Source organism: Salvia miltiorrhiza, chromosome 6, assembly GCF_028751815.1.
Source record: "Salvia miltiorrhiza cultivar Shanhuang (shh) chromosome 6, IMPLAD_Smil_shh, whole genome shotgun sequence".
Lineage (NCBI taxonomy): Eukaryota > Viridiplantae > Streptophyta > Magnoliopsida > Lamiales > Lamiaceae > Salvia > Salvia miltiorrhiza.
The window spans coordinates 35,202,643-35,225,621 of record NC_080392.1 but is presented as its reverse complement, the minus strand read 5'-3'; the positions used below and the strand labels follow the sequence as shown (position 1 = coordinate 35,225,621).

General features: G+C 36.1%; 3 protein-coding genes across 6 annotated transcripts; all 3 read right to left on the bottom strand.

Moving 5' to 3' along the window:
* Window positions 1-2,102: 2,102 nt before the first annotated feature.
* On the bottom strand, window positions 2,103-9,249 carry LOC130989252 (uncharacterized). Its single transcript, XM_057913212.1, has 14 exons — window positions 8,912-9,249; window positions 7,972-8,083; window positions 7,758-7,870; window positions 4,832-4,954; window positions 4,559-4,743; window positions 3,919-3,994; window positions 3,566-3,652; window positions 3,371-3,451; window positions 3,237-3,269; window positions 3,077-3,130; window positions 2,854-2,895; window positions 2,678-2,756; window positions 2,519-2,589; window positions 2,103-2,435 (listed from the first exon to the last, which is right to left on the bottom strand). The coding sequence occupies exons 1-14, from the start codon at window positions 9,074-9,076 to the stop codon at window positions 2,355-2,357; spliced, it is 1,302 nt and encodes a 433-aa protein (XP_057769195.1). The 5' UTR covers window positions 9,077-9,249; the 3' UTR covers window positions 2,103-2,354.
* Window positions 9,250-11,450: 2,201 nt separating this feature from the next.
* Window positions 11,451-13,317, bottom strand: LOC130989251 (uncharacterized). Its single transcript, XM_057913211.1, has 2 exons — window positions 12,696-13,317; window positions 11,451-11,921 (listed from the first exon to the last, which is right to left on the bottom strand). Exons 1-2 carry the CDS (start codon window positions 13,106-13,108, stop codon window positions 11,510-11,512), a joined length of 825 nt encoding a protein of 274 aa, XP_057769194.1. The 5' UTR covers window positions 13,109-13,317; the 3' UTR covers window positions 11,451-11,509.
* A 1,377-nt stretch (window positions 13,318-14,694) lies between these two features.
* LOC130989250 (uncharacterized) lies at window positions 14,695-18,607 on the bottom strand. 4 transcript variants are annotated; one of them, XM_057913208.1, is made up of 5 exons: window positions 18,192-18,607; window positions 17,310-17,561; window positions 17,049-17,189; window positions 16,023-16,772; window positions 14,695-15,803 (listed from the first exon to the last, which is right to left on the bottom strand). In XM_057913208.1, the coding sequence occupies exons 1-5, from the start codon at window positions 18,306-18,308 to the stop codon at window positions 15,180-15,182; spliced, it is 1,884 nt and encodes a 627-aa protein (XP_057769191.1). In that variant the 5' UTR covers window positions 18,309-18,607; the 3' UTR covers window positions 14,695-15,179. The 4 variants fall into 4 exon arrangements, with proteins under 4 accessions (XP_057769191.1, XP_057769193.1, XP_057769192.1 ...); XM_057913210.1 differs by having other exon boundaries at window positions 14,695-15,022; XM_057913209.1 differs by having other exon boundaries at window positions 17,958-18,590.
* Window positions 18,608-22,979: the final 4,372 nt, after the last annotated feature.

Below are 22,979 nucleotides of genomic sequence, written 5' to 3'. Positions count from 1 at the left end.
CAGAGAGCATGGTTTCTGTGATCTAGTTGGTAGTTTTCAAACCTCCTTTCAACTAACCGAAAAGAGCGTTTGAGCCGAGAGGAGTTCAGACCAGTGTTCTGACTCCAAGAGATCTTAGCAGTCGCAGACAAAACATTGTTGTGTCTTAGCGAGCTAAGAGTGAGCGAGAAATCCAACCCAGTGTGTTGGTACTAAAAATTTAATTTTCAGTTTCAAGGTTTACTGTGCACCCGTAAGCAGAAGCCCAGAGTGTTTGTCAGTGTGATCAACTAACCGTGGACATAGGAATTGAATTCCGAGCCACATAAAAATTCCTTTGTCATTTATCGCTTTCAGTTTTTACTTTCTTATCTGTGCACAAACTCCTTGTTAACTGTAACTGATTAATTGCAAAGTGAAACTAAATCTTGACAACGTGTTTAATCACAAAGGCTATTTCAAAAGAAAAGTTTTTCGTTGCCAGTGATATTAGTCTGACTGATATATCTTCGGATAGTCAGGAAGATTCATAGCCCTTCTCTGTTTTACAATAAAGACTGAAGCCTCACGCATATCAGTTAAAGTCTCGGACTTACTGATATATCTTTACTGAAGAGAGATTCAGTATCAGTCTTCAACCTTTGCAACTAAAGTTTTCCTTAACTCTTTCTATAGTCATAGGGTTGTGTTCGTTTATTAAAAATAGCATATAGGTGTATTCCCCTCCCTCCCATACACCTATTCTAGACCTTCCGGGACCTAACATTACACGATTTCCCCGAAGATTGTAAAAAATGTCTGTAATAAATTTTTAGATCCATTTATACATGTTTTGCGTCAAAAACAATATAACAATGACCATCATAAACAACAAACAATAACAAAATCAATCCAAATATACTCCCATCAATGACCATCAATCAACAACATAAACCCTAAACAATAACGGTAACCTACTCGCATTGGACATGCATTTTTTGTGTGATCTTGACTCCGACAAATACTACACTTTTTTTTGTGATGTCGTCTTCGCACGAATGCTTTCAATAATTTTGCCTGATAAAATTTGACTACACTACTACAAATAAGGCTTAGGTAAGAACACTTATTTACACCGTGTATGCCAACTGTGTATTTAAGAACACACATAAATGAGGAGGATTTGTTCACAGCTGCGAAATGGGTTTATGTTTCAACAGTTTTATCTTTTTTATTTATTTAAAAATCAGCTACCATGTACAAGAAAATAAATGAGAAAGAGTTATATTTCCAAGTCAATATCAACATTTTTTAAGGGCATTTTAGACTTTCTACAAAGCAAATGATATAGAAAACATAGTTAAGGTTTGCAAAAACAAACCTAATTCAGATTTTAATCATTCTACAACAAAAGTATGGCCCTTTTAGCAAAAAGAGTTAATTAATTTACATAGATAATTATAATTGACCAAGTACATTAACTAACAAACACAGAACCGTGTATATATGTGCATACACCAACCGTGCATACATATACTGTGCATAGCTCTACCGTGCATAGATCTATCGTGTAACTGTACTACAAAGACAGTGACCCAGAAAAGTGTGGGACCAATTTAAAATATGAAATAAAAACTCGTCAGTTTTTAAAGAAGAAACCGTCTCTTTCTTTTCAAATGGGACCCATAAGGTTACAATTGTCTTTTTACACAATAGTGGCTACCCAAACTCATGTTTTTATGAAAGTGGATAAAAACTCATACAAGTTTTTAAAATGGCTCTTTGTATGCATTGCCACTCCATAAATTATACTCCTTCTGTCCATAAGAAATAATTCATTAATTTTTGTCATTTTTGGATATTCATGGAAATTAGTCTCTTTCCTTTTTTTGGAAACTATCTATTACATGGTGGGACCTATTCTCCACTCACAATACAATTAATTATCATTACTAATACTATGTTTTAAGTCGGCCCCTTTCTCCATTCATAATAAATTAAATCATTTTCATTAAAATATGTGTCGTCCCCTTCTAAGACTATTTTTTGTGAACTGAGAGAGTACTTAAAAATCCAGATATAACATAACTTAAGACCTTTAATCTTTGAAATATTCATTTTACCACTAGATGATTTCAATGGTATGCAATTAAACATATAGTATTATCTATAATATGTAGTTGAAAAATGTAATTTACATTGTATATTTGTGTTACACATCTATCAAATTGTGTAAAACTACACATTCAAGTAATTACAACATTTTAAAAATCGTGTAAAACTACAAATTTAAGTAATCGTTGAGTTATTTCTATCGCAGTTTCTACTACATTAATTTTAGTGGAAAATGTCGTAGAAATTGATCAAACCTTAAAACCATCAAACCATGGCTTGCCTCAACACAATGCTTGATGTGTGGTGTCTTTTGAAATGAAGGGTTTAATCTTAATCACTAGACTCAGAATCAGAGCTATCACCTGCAAATCACAAAGATATGTAATTAGCACGTGATATGAAACACAATTTAGAACATAATAAATTTCAATTTAAAATATCTTACATAAGAAAATCCGACGCACAACATACAAAAACCAGGGAAATCAAATGGTGGATTGTCCGACAGAAACCAAGCTGAGGAAAAAAAAAGAGAAAAAAAAAAACTCGTTTATGCTCGATTAAAATACGAAATTGTAACGTATCTAGCTAATTCCGAATATACCTGAGATGGGGCTGTAGACTAATGGAGATATGACACTAGATAATGAAGTTATGGCTAATAGAGATCCTTGTGCAATTCCCTGCTCATGATGTAAGAAATTTTTATAGCTTATGTAAGGATATATTCATCAAATCATTATAGCTCAAGAAAAATTAAAAAAAAAAATTGGAACTTACTTGTTCATTTGAGCCAACTTGTTTTGAAATGATGCTTCTTATCTGTGATTGGTTTAGGAACAAATTGTACATGAGAACACAAATTACATATGTACAACGACGGGCTAAATAGTTATAAATTTAAATAAACTAACCTTAGAATAGGTACATCAAAATTTGTAAAATTACACTTTTATAATTGTATATGTAATAAATTATTATATTCAGTAACGACGCTACTTACGCAAGAGCTCGATAGAGTAAAGAACATGCCCAAAGATGAAGCAAGATAAGGTACCTACAAAAATGTTGTTTAATTAATAATGTGTTAATTAATAAGAGAAACTGAATTTTGATGAAGAGGAATCAATTTGTTTCTTTAAGATAAATGAAGTACTACTAACCCAAGGTGCCCATGCTATGCTTTCAAGCAGCATCTGTACATATAATCGAAAGAAAGAAAAAAATGTCACAAATTTTAGTATAAAATCGAAAATTAAAATGAGGACTAATTTTTAGGAGAAATTCAAGTTCTTACACTAAGGAATCCATTGAAGACTCCAAAACAAAGCAATGTGTGTTCTCCAATAACAGGTCCTAATATAGGCATCAGAATAACCTGCATGTAGGAATTCAAGGATCATTAAATATTAATGCAATAATTGAAATTAGAGAGGTGAAAACTGAAAAGAACATTAATTAGTAGTAATTAATAACATTACTAATTAATTACATTAGTGATAGTTGCTCCGACGTTTATAATGAGAAATATCAATGAGAATTGATCTTTGTTGAACTGGAACCGAGCCTTCAAGTAGTACTGCAACATCAAACACATGTAAGATTACTATGAAAATTTGGTGGATGGCGACGAATGATCCGTCGTTGAAATAGAAAATTCCGTCGCCTATTACTTAAGTATAGTAACGGAATTAGCAATATATAGTTCGTTTTAAAACCGTACATCGTTAAGATAATCAGTGATGGAATACATGCCTGTCATTATAGTTAGAAACATGACGTAATTGTTTATGTATGTCGCCGACTTAAATAGAGACGAGAGAGAGAGAGAGAGAGAGAGAATACCAACAAGAAAGAACCAGCACCAGCCTCACCAACACTATTGAAGAAACATACAGATGCTGCAAGTGCAAATGTAGTGCTGCAATACACAGTCACACAAATAAAACACTAACAAAAGATGTTGGTAGAAATGTTAGAATCTTGCAATAATTAACACAACGTATATATATAGGCAGGAGCGGATGCAAAAAAATCTTTCGTGGATCTTGTTTTTTTTTTTTTTTTCTAGAAAAGATAATTTGTTTACAATTTCATTATTAACAGGGACTACTATATAATGATTGACACAAAATACACATAATTTAACGATTTCAAAAAGAATAATAAATAGAAATTGGTGGGGGGCAGTTAAGCCCCGTGCCTTCACTTGGGTATGTATCTATATATAGGGTTGAGTTATTGTACAAATCAAATTTACAGTATAAAAATGTGTTTCGTTAAAACATTATGAATTGGCTGTAAAAATTGATGAAAAAATGAAATTTTCGCCACCTGTGAGATTCTTGCCACGAACCACAAATACATTCAACAAAGTGACGAATTTACCGTAGATCATTATAATTTAAACTGAAACTTAAAATGATTTGTATTTTATACGATATAGACCTGGACTCATTTTCTACACACAGAGAGTTTTGATTACCTGCTCTTGAGTAGACGAAACACATGTTTAGGCGAAGGGATTTGATGAACGAAGTCCGTTTTGTTGGACGTTTGGTCCGCCTCCGAGCTCAAGATCAACGGCTGCAAATCATCCTTTTCGCGGACAGAGTCCTTGAGAAACACTCTCATGTAAACTGCTGCAAGAATAGCTAGAACTGATGCAACCTGCAGTAATTAATTAGATTAATTACTATCTTAATTTTGTCGAGATTTAGACATTAAATAATCGAAGTGATTAACGTTGGATACGAACCTTAAATATGAGAGAAATGGAGAGTAAACCGGCAGCTAATGTACCACAAACGTTTGCCATGCTCATCACCCCACTTAGAGCTGCAAATGCTCCCACACGATTCCCTTCTCCAACATTATCTGCCTAACAAATAATACCAATTAATTATGCCATGTTTTCAATATATTTTTATTACTATATACAGAATTAATACCATATTTTAGATATGATTTATTCCGACATTGTCTTTATTATAAATGGTTATTAGCGTTTAAATACATCATATTTAGGCTGAGTAGTCTTTTAATGTTGCTTGCAACTTTAAGAGCACCCACAGTGGAGGGCGCGGACGCCGACCTGGGCCAGCCCATGTCCCTCTGTGCCCAACCCCCCCTCCGTGCCCGGCACACTTTCATTTTTGATTGGGCGCGTATTAGCACGGCCCAATCACAATTTAAGACCAAATAAAAAAAAAATTATTCCTTTCTCTTATTTTTTCTCCTTTTGCAACTGTCGATTCTTTTTTTTTTTATATGTGTGGTATTATTTACTTTAATATATATGTGCGATTTTATTAGCTGTGTTGTGTGTTGTACCAATTTTCTGTGCATTTGAATTTTAATTTTTTTTATCATAATTATATTAAGTTTAAAATTGTATTTTATTATTTAAAAAATAAATTTGTTCGTGTAATTATATTAATTTTATAGTTAATGTGTAGATAGGCCCCTGTAGTATACGCCCCTATAGCGTATTGCTATCCATAGTCAATGTGTGTGCAAATAGGTCCCCGAAGTCCGAAACGTTAGTCAATTTTTTTGTACCCCCAATTTCTTTCCTCTTCCAATTTCTACCCTCAATTCCAATTCAGTCACTACCGACATCTCCCTCGGCCTCTTTTCTCTTCCGGCGGTGACGAGATCGCCGGTCACCTCTCCCACGACATGAATGCCTCCTCAACATGAATCAAGAAGCGGTGAAGGTCATTCTAGACTGCAAGATACAGATTCTGTTTTCTTCAATCCCAGTGCTCTCTCTTTCTCTCTCTACATTCTTCATCTCCTTCATGTGACTTGAAGAAATATCTGCAACTACCTAGCTGCAATCGCTCACACGTACGCGCTCGCGGCGGACGGATAGTTACAAGTGTTTGTTTTATTTATTTTCGCGCACAAACACGCACCGAGAGTGAAATGTTGGATTTGAATACTGACGCCGTCTTCTCCGTCGACTCGGCCCACTCCAACAACGAGCTCAACTGCTACAAGGAGACCACCGCTGATTCTGTGGCCTCGACCACAACCGCTGCCGCCGCCGAGGTCGATTGCAACAACTAGACTTTGAAAAAATATGGATCCATGGTCAATTTCTCAATCCTCGACAAGTACGTGATCGAGATCAAGGATGACGCCAACAATGACGTTAACAGTGGCGGGAACGAGCTGCAGCTCTTCTCGATCAGAAACTCGCCTCCATCGCTGACGTCGGCGATGGTTAAGGCCTGGCTGAATCTATCGGTGTCGGAGGTCTCGGGCGGCATCAGCGGGGTAGAATTGGGGATTTACAAGGCACAGCTGCCGAAGAATACTCCAGTGCAGCCGCCTCGAGCGAAGAAGAGGTGATCGGCGGCCTCGTCGGCGCCGGAAGAGAAGAGAGGCCGAGGGAGATGTCGGTGGTGGCTGAATTGGAATTGGGGGTAGAAATTGGAAGAAGAAAGAATTTGGAGGTAAAAAAAATTGACTAACGTTTGACTAACAACGGTTAGTTAAACGGGCTTAATTGATCGATTTTTCGGACTTCGAGGGCCTATTTGCACACACATTGACTATGGAGAGCAATACGCATAGAGGCTTATACTACATGGGCCTATCTGCACCTTAACCCTTAATTTTATAAAAAAATATAATACAAAAATTTAAAAACATAAATATTATATATATAAATATATATATTAATTTTTCAAAAATTATTGTAATGTTTTTTATTTTTCATTTTTTTAATGTAATGTTTGATTTTTATTTTAATGAAATTTATGTTATTAAATATAGTGTTAAAATTAATTGAAAATAAATAGTAAAATTAAATACAAATTAAAAATCAAAATTTAAGAGTCAAGGGGTTGACTCTCCAACGTCGGGTGTTGGCTCAAAAGTGGTGGGGACCACTTTTAAGAGCCAAGGTTGGCTCACCACTGTGGATGCCCTTACTACTAATTTAATTTTTCCCCAAATTATCAAGTTAGAATGTCGATATGTACTCATCGGAATGAACAACATCGTATATTACATCTCTAAACCAAGTCTTTTTAAAAAGGTTTGATGAATACGCATCAACATTCCGACTTGCCAGTCAACTTGAATTTGAGCAAAAATTGAATTTATTGTAAAATTGTTACAAAGTTCATATATTTTTTGATTCATTTTAAAGTACATGTGCAAAATCATACTACTCTAAAATTATTGCATTTAGGCACCAAAAACCTTTTTATAAGCTATGTTCTTTTTTTTGTTTCAATAAATATACAATGTTTTGCAGAGATTTCTTATGAGGAAGATAAATTATTACTCCTTATGTCTCATAAAAACATGAATATTTGTAAGTGGCACGGATTTTAAGAAATACTTCCCTCGTCGGTCAAGAGTATGCCACAATTGCATTTTAAGCGTCCGCAAGTGACATACTCTTGGCGGACAGATGGAGTATTAGATAAAAGTATATTGTGAGTGAAAAAATGATTCACTTTATGAAAAATAGAGATAATAGATTGTGGTGGAGTAGTGTGCAAAAATAAAAATGTTCATGTTTTTTAAGACAGTCCAAAATGACAAAAAGTTCATGTTATTTGTGAGACGGAGGGAGTATGAGTTTAACTACTGTCATCGGTTACAATATCCCGAAAGGTGAAAATTCTATAATTAATTAGGTGTGGAGAGAGGCAAGAAAATACCAAATAGCTAAACGAGATGCAAAGAACGCCTCCATCCACAATCATGTCTGTCAATATCTTCATTGCATAGTATGCATAAAAGAAGTTCGTCGTCCGACTCCAAGCCAATATCACTGAAACCAACTCAATTAAATTCATATATTAATTCTTTTACTATATATATATATACACAATCAATTTTAAGCAGACATCTATAAAAACTAAAAATACTTACCTATTGGTATAATCTGAAGAATCAGAGGAAATGTCAATAAATTCTTCCTACCATAAGCGTCGGATAAATTTCCAATCATCGGCATCATCAGCGCTGATCCCACTCCAGTTATCTGTTTATTTTTTTCGTGTTACAAATTAATTATTCGATACTCCTATTTTATTTGTTATGAATTTAAAGATGGACAAATTTATAAAAAAAAATTAACACTAGGTATTTAAAATTAAAAGATATAGTAAATATTTGTTGAAAAAAATTATAATTGTTGGTAGTCTTAATTGAAGTTAATATCATATTTAGTCTTGGCAAAAATTATAGATTAATCATGTTATTGATTATAAGATTATTTATATTTATATAAAAATAATTACGATTTTTCGAAAATAGTAATTATGGTTATTCGGTCCATTATCAAGTGTTCACTTTTGAAAATTAATTTTATGATATTAAAGCTTTTATTTTGTTACTGTACTATTCTATTTTTTGGCGCAACTATAAACCTTGTTTAAAATTACATATTTTAGAATTTATACTAATATTTGTGTATCATACTTAGATTTATTTCTAATCCTAATTTATAATTAAAAGAAGAGTATATATTTAGAAAGTACTCCAAAAAATATTAGAGCACAATATCAATTTTTTTTTTAGGCAAGCACAATATCAAATTACAATCATTACATTTCTTGCAAAGTAATGCTAAACTAGAAAATAAGCCAATATCTGTCAAAAAAGCAAACAAGAAGATCTTTTTCTTCTTTTTCTTTTTTGCGTGTGGATAAGAAACAAGAGGTTTTCTAATATATCCATCGTTTATTATATACAAACAAATATTATGTCCAAATTTTGCTCAAAAAAAAAAATTTATGTCGAAATATTTATATGGGAATGCTGAAAAAACGAAAAATTTATTAAAATAATAATGTAAACGAAGACTCACGGCGAGCTGGAAGCCGGTGAGGTAGATGGAGAGAGAGCACTCGTCTTTGCCGCCGCAGACCGCCGCCACCGTCACGTCGGTGATCGCCGGATTCACCAGATACGACGGCAGAAACGCCATAAACACCGTCACGAACAGGTGGATCAGCCTCTCCCATCCCTCCATCGCCACCGCCACCGCCGCCGTCGGTACACTTTTGTGCGTGTGGTTTAGAGGGAATTTTTGGTTTGAAATTTGATCACAGTTTCTATATAAACTCCACTGAGTTGGAAATGCGGGACCCTTAGTTCTAATTTCTAAAAGTATATATTTTTTTAAAGATTATTTTGATTCCTAACATTATAACATGGGTCGAGTTGGTGTTTTTTTAATTAGAGTTAGGTGTGTTTCTTCAAAAAAAAATAGAGTTAGGTGTGGAATTTAATTCAATTATTTCATTCAATTTATAATTATGATATGACTTTTTCAAAAGTTACTAATTTTTTGTCTGAACGATGGTTCTTGACATTAACAAAAAAGGAAAAATTGTGTTAAAATTGGGTCAGAATATGAGTTTAAATCAGAGTACGAGTCAAAGTCTAAGTGAAGGTGAAACTCAATTATACGGTACACTCGGATGTATACAAGACCACCTCTTTAAGTATTACGGTCTCATTAATCATTATTTACGTTCAGTGTCAATTTTGATGATTAAGTTACAAATTTATAATTATAATTAATCTTGGAATTGAATAATCGAAGATGGAAAATATTTGGTAAAATAGCACCAAAAGAAAGAGACGAAATTATGAGTCGACGACATTTGGTGGAAGTCTCCATCAAGAGAATTATCCATGCGACAATCGTGATTATCTTAATAAATTAATAATAATGCATTCATTATAAAAATGAATGTGTTAGGAATTAATCAGTAGTTTGTCTCTAGGATTACTGTTACGACGTCGCTTTCAGACGTCAAACACGTTCATTCAAAACTTCAGCCCACCTACCCCTTAATTGGGCCATGATGAATGATTAAGTGGGAATGGCTATTTTATGATTGAAAATTCATAGAGTTAAAAATTTATATTTTAATTCACGTTTTAAAGTAAAAATTAGTGGCAGAACACAGTTGGAATCAAGATCGTGAGCTTCATGATTTATTGAGATACACCACGATTTGGGGTTGAGATTATTTTAATTACAACTTCTAGTTAAAATCAAGCTACTATTAATTTATGCTACGGCATGTTTCTCATGGGAAAATATCCACATTATTGAATTTGTACATATCTATATTACATTTTCTCAAAAATGGTTTTTAAATAGTGAGTAAAATTTTGAAGTAGTCAAAGTGCGGTTTTATTTTGGATTTCCGTTGGCACTTAGTGCCATAAGTGCCAACGGAAATCCAAAATAAAACAAAGTAAAATAGTCATTTTGGCACAACAATAATAGAATCAAGAAATCATAAATGAATAATCTAAATCCTAAATCGAACATCTAAACCCTAAATGGATAATCTAAACCCTAAATGAAAGTGCCAACGAAAATCCAAAATAAAACCAAGTAATAAAATGATGCGTATGGCACTTATGGCACCATAAGTGCCATACGCGCAGCGGGCGCTGGCTTTTCCCTGCGAGCGCGCAGCTCACCCATAAGCCTCCAGCGGCCGAGCAATCACCCCAGCGACCGAGCAATCACTCCAGCGGCCGAGTAAAAAGGGCAAATTAGGCATACCACCTAATTAATGGTCATATTTTGATATTTTAAGATTAAGGACCAAAAATTGATTTTATATCTTCATTATGATCATTTGACTACATTGTTTCTTTTAAATATGTAAAAAAAAAAATTTATAGTCATTCAGTCCACCAATTAGATCCTCTTAATTCTTAAAAAACAAATTGGGCATGTTTAGTTAGCAATGAGTCTTTTAATATCATCCACTCCACCTCAACGCACACCTAGAGGCGCTACTCGTGAATGTGCTTTCAATTACTCGACTAACGATTGGACCACCCTACACACAAGCGTCTTAATTCTTAAAAAAACAAATTGTCATCAACCCACGATTGCAGTATTTCGATAACTACAACAAAACGATAAAATTTTGACAATATCCACTCAACCATCTGAACCAGACACGTGTCTTAACCTTAAATAAATAAATAGAAATTGGCAATCTTTAACTACCGGCAACCGCTGTTTGTGAGCATGCTTTCAATAGCTCAACTTAGAAGATATTAACCGGAATGAAACGACATCGTTTAACATCGTACACTCCACATCCAACATAAACACACATCTTAACCTTAATCTCCATACATTTGCATATGCAACAACTCAAGTTAGAAAAACTACATCCCACATACATCTCAATCCCTAAACCCTTAATCCAATATAAAAACATATCTTAACCTTAATCTTATCCTTCATGCATTACATAGAAAACATTAGATTGGAAACCTAACATAAACACATATCTTAACCTTAATCTTAATCAGATCACCCGACTTCCACAGACATGTCAATCTCAATCTTTATACATCTAAACTCACAAAAATCAGATATCATAGCTCAAAAATGAAGCTCAATCAAGAACATAGCAAAACCTCAATCATACATAATGGTAGCTATTCTTGCAGAAGCCACCTTTATGATGTGCATGTAAAAAATCAAGAATTGGCACCCTCTAACATCCAGATAGCACAGCTTCTTGCAGCCATCAACGATTTTGAGCAGATCTTTATCAACCAGTGTCGAATTCGACACATTTAGCATGCTCAAGAGAGGGAATCCAACACTAAGTTGACACGAGAACAATGGCTCCAACCCTCCATTTCTTCTAATCCCTCTGATTCTAGGGCAGCAGTTGCTCAGTTCTTGCAAGATCACAGGCTCGAAATAGGGCGAGTCCGAGAAATCCACGAGCTCGAGTTTGTTGCACCTATGGATGACTTCAAATATTGCTTCTTGAGAAGCATTGTAGGATCCGTGGAAGGAAAGGTGCTCCAAGTTGGGGCAGCTGCAAGAAATGACAAGAATGTAATGGTTAATTCCATTTGCAGACACGATTTATGCACCTAACTTTAATCAAATTCTAAGTTTGCACATGAAATAAAAATCCTGCCTCCAAATACACGAACTTTCAATTGTTGTGATTATTCACACGATTGTCAATTTTCGATGAATTAATGCTATTGTGGCTAGCAAAAATGGCTTAGAAATTCAACTATGCCATTTAGTACAGGTCGTTTAAGCCATAAAGACATTTTAGGCATTCACCTAGAATGAGCAATTGACAGCCGTGTAAAAAATCAGAATAATTGAAAGTTGGTGTATTTAGAGGCTAGAATTTTTAGCTCATGCAAAATCAAAATTCGGCTATTGTTCGTATATTTAGGCACAATTAACCCAAATATTTTTAGAGAAAATACATTCAAGTAACCTAAACTATATCCCTTTGCACAAAAATGACCTATACTATTGGTTTTATCCATAAATATATCCATAAGCCTAAGATGAGGAAAGAATCTTGAATGGTTTACAAAAACAGTGATCTTTAATCATAGCAAATGGAACAATCGAGCTTTCAGTATCAGTTCATATAATAAGCATTAAGCAATAGTCATTATAGATTTAAAATCACACTCAAATTCTCCAAAACAAATACAACCCAAAAACAAAGGGGGTGAGAAAAAAGAAAATACCAAAATAAGCTGCTATTGGCCCAGAAAAGAAAAAAAAGAAAAAAAGGCAATACAAATTTCTCGTGTTTTTGTAAAAGGGGGGAAATTACCATTGGGCGATAACGCGAAGAATCGCGTCATCATTCGGAGGGCCGCCGCCGGCGGTGAGGAACGGGAAGAAGTAGACAGAAATGACGGCGGCAACGGCGGCGCCAGCTCGTCGGATCAAGGCTTGGAAACTGGCAACGCCGCGGCGGGGATCTGGGCTTCTCCTGCCATCAAAAGGGTCAACAAAAATTAGGGCGTCGGGGCGGGAGTGCATCACGAAAGCGTGATCGGCGGCGGAATGCGGCGGCGGAGAGTGAGTTTCGGCGATCATGGAAACCCAGCATGGCGGATGGCGGGCGGCGCGGGCCCATGATCTGCAGACGAAAGGAATGGTGCGCGATCGGTCCGTGATAGAGAGTTTGCTAAAGATGTGTGCAAGAGCCAAGCTCGGTAAAGCCTCCCATTGCTGATGCATATCACTCTCTCTCTCTCTCTCTCTCTCTCAAAAATTAGGTTGAGTCAATGTTTTCGTGTAGAAAATTAATTCTTCATTTTATAAATATAGATTTTGCACTTGATGTTAATCGAGCCACAATCTACTCGATTTTAGAGTTAATTTTGTCGAGCTTGGATTATTTTTTATTAGATCGATTCCCCGAATATTTTCCTAAACTCGAATTTGCGGCTCTAATCCTAAATTCGGTTTTGGAGCTAATCGATATAGCAAGATAGTTTTGAAAACAATTTGATGCGCAATTTTTCTTGCTAATTCAAACACAAAATTAATTGGTATTTTCTCAATTAATACACTTTATTATTTTTTATATAAAAGTGTGTCTTTGCAACCTAAATAGGACATACATTTTCCTTGCCATTTTTTTCCCCTCTTTACGTGAAATGATGGGTATAACTTTAAAATGCACTTTCTCGTGCAATCGATTGCACCGTGCAACTAATTTCTGAATGACACTATTTCAACATACAAATGACACTCCATACAAATGACATTTGAAGTGTTATTTGTATGTTGAAATAGTGTCATTCGAAAATGTTCAAGTGTCATTTCCAGAATGAAATAGTGTCATTTTGAAAACCAATTGCACAGTGCAACCGGTTGTACAGGAGAATTTATGTAACTTTAAAATAGATTATCAAAAACAGTTACACGACTATATGAAATAAAATTTTATTGTCAAATTTAAAAGCAAAATATTCCCTCCGTCCATTAATTTGTGTTCTAATTTGTTATTTTGATCCCTCCATCAATTCGTGTCCTAATTCACTAATTAATGTATTGTCCTAAAATTAATGAATTAATGCCAAGTCTTATCAAATTTGTGTACTTATCGTGTCAACCTGATAAGAACACGATACTTTCGTATCGAGTTGGTGTTGGATTCGTGTCGGGTTTGTATAACCCATTAGAATTAATATTATGAATTTTATCAAATATTTATTTTAAACTAAGAAGTTTTGAATTTTTAAATTTTTTTTCTAATCACATATTTTGTTCTGTCGTCAAGCAACACAAAATTCATTTGATTCCTTATTTATTTTTTATTTTATAGGGTCGTCTTTAATCAGAATTTTACTAAATTGTCATTTTCTAATCATTATTGTGTAGTGTCAACGCGATTCAAATCATGTTGCTATTGTTTTCATGTCGTATTCGTGTTTGTGCAAGTGGGTCATGTTCGTGTTGAGCAATTTCATAATAGATCGGTTCATGTTGACCTTATCATATCATATAGTTATCGTGTCGACCCAACGACACGCACGATTTGCTTGCGCTAATAAAGATCTTCCACATTAACCATCAATTTTTCGATCTCTTCGAATCAAACTAATCCAACCAGTTTCTTTATAAATGTATTTAACATCACCAGTAACAGGCCTCTGCCCAATAATATTCCTGGAATGCTAATTTTGTAGCTCGAAGATACATTTTCCGAGCTCAAATATATAAATTTGTGGTGTAAAGGAAACTTAACCAAAACTATAGATTTTCATGTTCTAGACTTCTAGTCAAAGGAAAATGCACCCTAAATATATACAAGTACCTTGAAAATTCAAAAGGGCGACACTAACTGAAAATTAAAACCAAAGATTCACAGATTCAGTAGCAATAATGCTAACAAGGTGAAAACAAACATGTTTATTCTTCATTCATATTAATTACATGGTGCACCGGAATGTTACCCTAAACTGGGACAGTCTCAGCATCGTCATCGCTGTTGGCATCGAATGTCAGAAGAAGCTGCAGCAGATCGCCGGAATGATCTCCACGGCTCTCGGAGGCCGTCCTCTGCCTCGGGAGAGAAAGAAGCTGCAACATTAGATCCTCCGGAGAGACCATACGGTGCATCCAACCCCTCGATCCGGGCATCGTCTGGAAATACAAAGTGCAAAATCATCAGAAGGCATGATCATCACCAACAACACCACCAGCAGCAACAGAAAACATGGCATCCCACTTATTTAAGAGTCATTTTGCATCGTCTCAAAACCATCCAACAACATGTCAAAATCAACTGTAGTAGTCTCTATCACCAGCCAGAATCGTTGCAATTATAATTGTCAGAGATGTCAAGTAAAAAATCATCAGAAGCAGCACTGTAGGCATCACCATAGCCCTCGGATCCGCTGATATTTTCGATTTCATTCTCATAGGTGTCACCATAGCCCTCAGATCCGCTGATATTTTCGATTTCGTTCTGATAGGTCTCGGGATCAGATCCGCAGTCTTCATACAAGTCTCTATCAATAACAAAATCAGTAGTACTATCACCTCCCTCATTATTGTCTTCCTCCTCCAACCAATCATTCGAAACCTCATTCCCGCCATGGTCATAGTTCTCGGCGATATGGTCGTCGTTGTCGCAATGGCCACCACCATCATCGTCATTATTATCATCACTGTCATCCTTACCTTCATCGTCATCATCATCATCACCGCTGTCACCATCACCGTCACTGTCACCATCATCATCTTCGTCATCCTCATCATCATCATCACCATCATCATCATCATCATCGTCGTCATCATCATCATCATCATCATCATCATCATTGTCCGAACAGACGAAGTCATCATCATCGTCATTGTCATCAAGGAAACCACCAAAGGAAAAGAAACCAAATCTTTGAGGTATCAAACTCAAGACCCTATCCTATTAAGTAATGTGGAAACATTAGAACTTCCTCCAAATCCGCATAATATTTTAAGAGAGATGCAATAAAAAACATCATGTGTAAAATGCAAACAAAGAAGTTCACCAAATTTTACAAGGAAAAAAGAAAAGAAGTTTTGCTAAAAATAAAATCACTAATCTCGGTGGGCCCAACATTAGGCAATATGATAAAAGGGTGGCAAAAATATATAACCATACCTTCTGAATATTTGTGGGTAGAATGGCTCTATCAATGGCTTTTGGAATCCACATTTTTATATCTTGCTCAATTCCGCTACTGGCTAACACTGTAGCATGAGGATGGGTCTCAACACAATTTACTACGTGCTTGTCTCCTTCCATAACTCGGACAAGGTTCCCACCTTTTTTATTCCAAATGAAAATTCGACCACAATCTGATCCACTCACAACATAATCACATTTGGGGCCAAAAAAGTTCACACCCTTCACAGTCTCACAGTTCCTATGCCCTCTGTACGATTGTGGAGCAGCTTTTATATTAGCCTCAACATTTGAAAGAGATGAACCTGGAAGATTATCAGTGGTCAAACCACCAGCATCACTGCGATCGGACACTTGAGAAGAAATTGATGGATTAGGTCCTAATCCATGATCCTTTGTAAACAGGTATATAAACTCATCATTGTAAGATACAAGAAGCTCGCTCTGATTAGAGTATGCCAACCCTGTTATTCCCACACTTAAATCATCAACTAAATGACTGGGGCAAAAATAGTCAGCAGGCTGACCAAATTCTGCTGATCCATCCCACTTATATTTACGAATATCATAAACTCGAGCAAATGAATCCGATCCTCCAACAGCAAACAAATTTGGATTTCTTGGATCAATGGTAATTGCATTTAGATGCAAAGTACGGAAAAACTTATGGGGAAGAAGAGGCTTGCAGGTAAAAAGGCTTGTAGCACTTTCAGTTCTCAAGTCAATCTGCACAATACATATTGATTAGGCTTATCAACATAGTAAAAATAAAAATAATGATAGACAAATGTATAATGGAAGGCGAATTCAAAAGTGATATTTGTCTTTAGATGGGTTATATAGGCTAACAAACTATTTGCAATAGTCATGCCACATAGCATAGTAGGATTTATTCCCAAGTTTTTCCTACAAGAACAGTGTAGGAGAAAGAAAAGAAAAAAAGGGGCAGATGAGGAGCACTTTTGAAAATGCACAAGTGGAATTCTAGAAATGTCCACTCACATGTTGAACCGATCCATCCTCACCACAGGTAAAAAAAATGTGAGGGCTTCCAGGTTCAATGGCCAATTTGTGCACTCGCCCATCATGTTCTGCGAGCAGTTTAGTCTCCACTCCGCTTTCACGAATCCGAGCATGTCTCACCTGAATGTAAAAACTCACTTGTTTGAGAAGGATCTTTAAAAAATTAATGAAGTATGTTGCGGTTGTTGTCCTCATCATGGGGTTGGGGTGGGCAAGAGACAGATAGAAAAAACAAATCACCTGCCCATCAGCAGCACATGTAACAATGCTCTGATCCTCTGAGTAAGGCATGAACTTTGCTTGGAAAACATTGTTAGCATGGCCTGAATGGAAAGAAAGTTTGACTCGACCAGATTCCCAGTCCCATAGTATGATCTTTCTATCATCAGAACCCGATACAAGAATATCACCGGCCTCATTGAAACAAATGGTGTTCACGCATCCACGGTGTCTATCTAGTTTTCGCAAGACATCAAGACGAAGCACTAGATCCTGAAAACAAAGAACCAAGGAAGTGAAACAACTTTCAATTTCACAATCCAAAAGGCTGAATTCTCGCATCGGAACACCTGATGAAATAGAGAATATTCATTTAAATGTTTCTGAAAACATAACCAGCATATGCAATTCCATAAGCATCCAAGTAATAATCCAAAAATATGAATAAATTCTCTAAAAATGATTCATATTCTCATAGCAACAGTTAATCATCTCATCTAAACTATGCCCTTATTTTATGAAGGCCATTGAACCATCTTTTAGGAATTTCCACATGAATTATAGAGCTACTATCTAGTAAAGTTATTCAACTGGAAAAGATGGAAAAGATTAATGGAATTAGCAAAAATTAGATTCTGACACACAAATATAACATAGAACTCAATTTACCTCATAAATAATCACCATAATATCCAAGAAAATCAAACATTATCGAAAATGGGGATTAATAATTTTCTCATAATCAAACACAGAGCAACCGATTTCACCAAAAAAAAATCCAGATATATACCAATGAGTAAAACAATACTGAAATCGATAACAAACAGAGTCTAAAATATCAAAGTGGAGAAGTAATAAAATAGACCTCAGCTTGTCTAAAAAAATAATAATAATAAAATAGACCTCAGAGGCGGCAAGCCTGTTTGTGAAGTTTCTAGAGGAAAGTTGGCCGAGTTCACGTCTCCATACATCCACAATCGCCGAATCGAAACTTGTTCTCGCTCTCTTCTTCGTCGCCATCGACCTCAACCACAGCTATGTTTTTCTTTTCGTGAATTCGCAAATTATAGCGCTGGCGGCACAATCAAAATTAAAATTCAATCATTGATTTTCTTGAACACCCAAACATTTCCAGATTGTGGGTTATGCGTGTGTGTGTGTGTGAGAGACACAGAGAGAGCGAGAGAGAGGGGTGAAATGTTTGCAGTTTTGCGAAACGGAGGGGTGGGTTGTCTGAGGAAGATTAAATGTTTTGCTTTTGCTTAATTCAAAAAAGAAATGTTTTCTTCTCAAAAAAAAAATGTTTTGCATTTACCAAAGGGTTAATGGTGTTTTTTACCCTATTTAAAAAATGAAACATAAAATGTACCCACTCAAAATTAAACATATAAAATGTACCCATTTTGAGGTTGAAATGACTAAGATACCCTTAAAACAAAAAGAAAATACCAAACAAATCATCTCTCCCACAAAAAAGTAAAAAATCGCAGCCTCTCCCCCCAAAAAAACTTGCAGCCTCTCCCCATCTCTCTCTCTCTCTCTCTCTCTCTCTCTCTCTCTCAAAGCGCCTCCGCCGCCCTCCAGGGTGTCTCCGCCTCCGCCGCGCTGGCGCTGTCGCCGCAGCCACAGATCCCGTCGCCGTGGCCGCCTAGATCTGCCTCCGTCGCGCGCCGCCGTTTCTCTCCAGCACACCCACGCACACCTCCGCCGCAGCCTCGCCGTGCCTCGCCGCGACTCCTCCCCAAATCGCAGGCGCAACCTCCTCCTCCTTCTTCTTCTTCTTCTTCTTCTTTTCACTCTCTACCGATTCCCCCACCTGCACGATTTTCGATCTGAAGTCGCACGATTTTTTACCAAAACCACATTTTGGGGCCGAAAAGTTTATTTTTAATGGAGCTTTTTGTATGTATTTGAGTATTTCCCTAATTTATTTTTAGTTGATTTTTTATAAAGTCTTTAAAAAAACATTTAATATGAATATTAGAAATAAAAGTATTTGAGCAAGAGCCATGTACAGTGTCTGAATAACAAGATCGGGTTTATCCAATGTGCACGAATAATGATTAAAAGTTACCACGTTACGAAGAAGAATTTATGATCGAGTTTGCCTCATATGCACGACACCAGTGACGATTTCAAATTGTTCATCAATCTATTATCTATACTAATAATAAAAAATAAAAAGGAACCTAAGATATCTATACTAATAATAAAAAATAAAAAGGAACCTAAGATATCTTAAGGCACAATTTATAGATTATATATTTTATCTCTATCATATATTTTAGGGAAAAGGTGCAGATAAGTCCTCCTAGTGTAGCCCTTATAGCGTATATCTCTTCATTTTCACTGTGTGTGCAACTAAACCCCCAACTCAAGAAAAAGGGTGCAAATACCCCCTCGCCCTAATCTTCGTTTTCTCACCGTTGGTCAGCATTATTTTTTATTTATTTTTAATTTTATGTTGGGCCCACCTTCTTCACCGTTAGCTTTTTGTTTACTTTTGAAGTCTAAACTATTACTTTATGGTTTAAGGGGCTTGGGATGCGGCAAGTGACTTTAGATGGTGGTGAGCGAATTGTTGATGCCCAGCCCGATGTTGAGGGTTTTGAAGATGTTAAAGATGAGAAGGATGGGCTAGCTTGCATGGTTTGCCGCGAGGGCTACCGATTGAGACCTACTGATTTGTTGGGTGTTTACACTTATAGTAAGCGTGTGAATTTGGGTGTTGGAACGTTAGGAAGTGCCCGTGGTGATTGTGTTTATACAACTGTCAGCCATTTCAATATCATACATTTCCAGTGCCATCAAGAAGCTAAACGAGCCGATGATAGCCTAAGAAATTCGAAGAAGGAATGGGATGGTGCTGCCTTGAGGAACAATGAAACTCTTTGTAATAATTTGTTTCCCCTGAGAGGACCCTCTGTTCTGATGGGACAATACTTGTGTTATGTTGACCAGTACTAAGACTATCTTACTTCATTGCGAAGAACAGCTGCGGCGCCGAAGGCGCTAACATGCGCGGCGTGTTTAAGAGTGATGAGGAGATGGAGAATTTCCAGCGCGCTTGCATGATCGAGAAATAGATGGAGAAGAAGGTAATCAAGAAGGTCGTCGGTCGGAGGAATTCCGTCACCGATTTTCAAGTGAAGAAGCCGCGCAAAGATCGCAAGAGTTCCAGCTGGAGTTCCTCCGATTCGAGCTACGCGGCCGCCGCCGGATTCTTCTCCTCGTCGGAGGCGGAGTCATTCCAGGTGCAGCGGCCGAAGCCGATACGGACGGAGTTCGAGAAGGAGAAATTCAGTGGAAATCGCCGCGAATTGGAGCTGAAACCTAAAATCGAAGGCGAATTCTGGAAGACAAAGTTGCGAGCGCTGAAAATCTACGGCGACTTGAAGAAGGTGAAGCAACCGATATCTCTCGGAGGCATTATTCACCCTTTTTCTTGAGTTGGTTGTATTCAAGAAGGTGAAGAAGGTGGGCCCCACAGAAAATTAAAAAAAATAATGCTGACTAACTGTGAGAAAACGGAGGTTAGGGCGAGGGGGGTATTTGCACCCTTTTTCTTGAGTTGGGGGGTTTAGTTGCACACACAGTGAGAATGGGGAGGTATACGCTATAAGGGCAACACCTAGGAGGGCTTATCTGCACCTTTTCCCTATATTTTATTTTAAAATTATTTTACATATTATATATTTATAAGAATATATTAATTCATTAGATATTACACTAAATCTATGTGATATGTTTCTATAGTTATTGATAAGGCTTATAAATAATTACAAAATTGCCATTCAACTTTGAAATTAATTTGAAATTGGTTTCAAATTGAAAACTCTCTTTTTAATATAGTATATATATTAATTTCTTCTTGTTCATTGAGTACTCCATGCTAGGGAAACTTGAATAAAAAAAATAAACACATCAAATAAGGAAATTACATGCACACGTCACATCTTCTTTGCTAATTGTACTCCGTCCTTGGCTCGGCGGCGTTTTGCAAGCATATATCATTCCTCATTGCCTTGTCCGCAGTCGTTCGTCGCCGCATTCTGAAGATCGTTCCTCCATCCTCCGCTATCAGCGATAATTGAGTTTGTGAGTGTATTGAATCGTGTCGGCCCTCCATCCTCCGCTGCCGGTGATTATATATTGGTATTTCGTTTTGTTTGTATCAGTATTATTCATTTGATAGAATAGAACATAACGCATGCAAATAATTATATATTTTGAAAATTGCTTCAACTACTAATTATATATTTTGAAAATTGCTTCAACTACTCTTTCTACAAAAAGAAAGTAAACTTTGCTTGGGTATTTTATTTATGCAGATGATGGAGTCACCATATTTGACATTTGTACATACAATTGATGATCAATTGTGTATATAATCAATTCATCTGTAAATTAAACGTTAGTTTCATTATCATTACCTTGGGAGCATTGTGCTTAGAGAGGATCAAATTGATTTTGGTTTCTTCTGTAAGTCTTGCTTTGAGTTTTTCGTAGTCATCTGTCAATGTGCTATATACCTATTGCAATTTAAGGCATAAGATGCCAATTGACTCATATTATGTCCATAATGATCCTTTAGAGCTGTAAATGAATCCCTTATAATTAATACAAATGTTTTGTTCCTTTGATTTACTCCCTTCGTCCCACTGTAAGTGAAACCTTTTTTTTGGGCACGAGAATTAAGAAATGTGTATTTTGTGTGTAGGTGAAAAAGTGAAAAGGTGTTTAAAGGGGAAAAAATTTACCCAAAAAGGAAAGAGTCTCACTTACAGTGGGACGCCCAAAATAAAAAGAGTCTCAGATACAGTGGGACCGATGGAGTATATTTTTTTCGACAATAGTCATCGAGTTTGTGATTCTTGAAAGGCTTACTATAGTTGAAGAATTAGTTTAAGTGTAGTATTTTATTCTATGCTTACTCTATTTGCTTACCACATTTTTAGAAGAATTGTGACTTTGAAAAAGAATAATAATAATAATAAAAAAACTCTTCCTATTGTTATTGTTGGATATTGAGTTTTAAGTTTGGAAAGATTGGATTTTTAATGATCGGATATTTTTTTTCGGTGATGGGGAATGGAGCGTAATAATTATATGCGATCCACTTCTATTTGAGTTTAGAGCTTGGAATGGTTGTCATCAACTTGGTGAAATCAAATAATTTCAAGATTCACGATGAGTATTTGCATAAGAAGCAATGTGGAGAATTTATGAATATATTTGATTTGAATGAGATTTCTCTAGTAGTGAAGCAAATACTTCAATTGGACAACGCGTTTTTAAGACTAGAAAGACAAAATCGACGATAAAGTTGCATCCTATAGAATCGCAAAAGAAAAAAAGAATAATAGCTAAGAAAAGTTTAATGAATACATTGAAATTACAACTGACGATGATCTTCCACTGAAAAACATTTTTTCGCAAACTAAAACTAAGAAGAAAATACACTACAAAAAAAAATGAATCGTCGGCGGCAATTCCCGCCGCTAAAAATGGTGCGGTCGCCGGCGATGGAGTTAGCAAGCCGCTGGCAATTATCTCGTCGGAGATGTGATTTCCGACAGTGAAATGAACCTGTCGGCGATTACCGGCGGCCACTACCTCCGGTAGATGTTGTCGGCCAAGTCAGGTGGTTGGCCGGACTTTTACTGGCTACAGACGCCGCCGACAATTAGT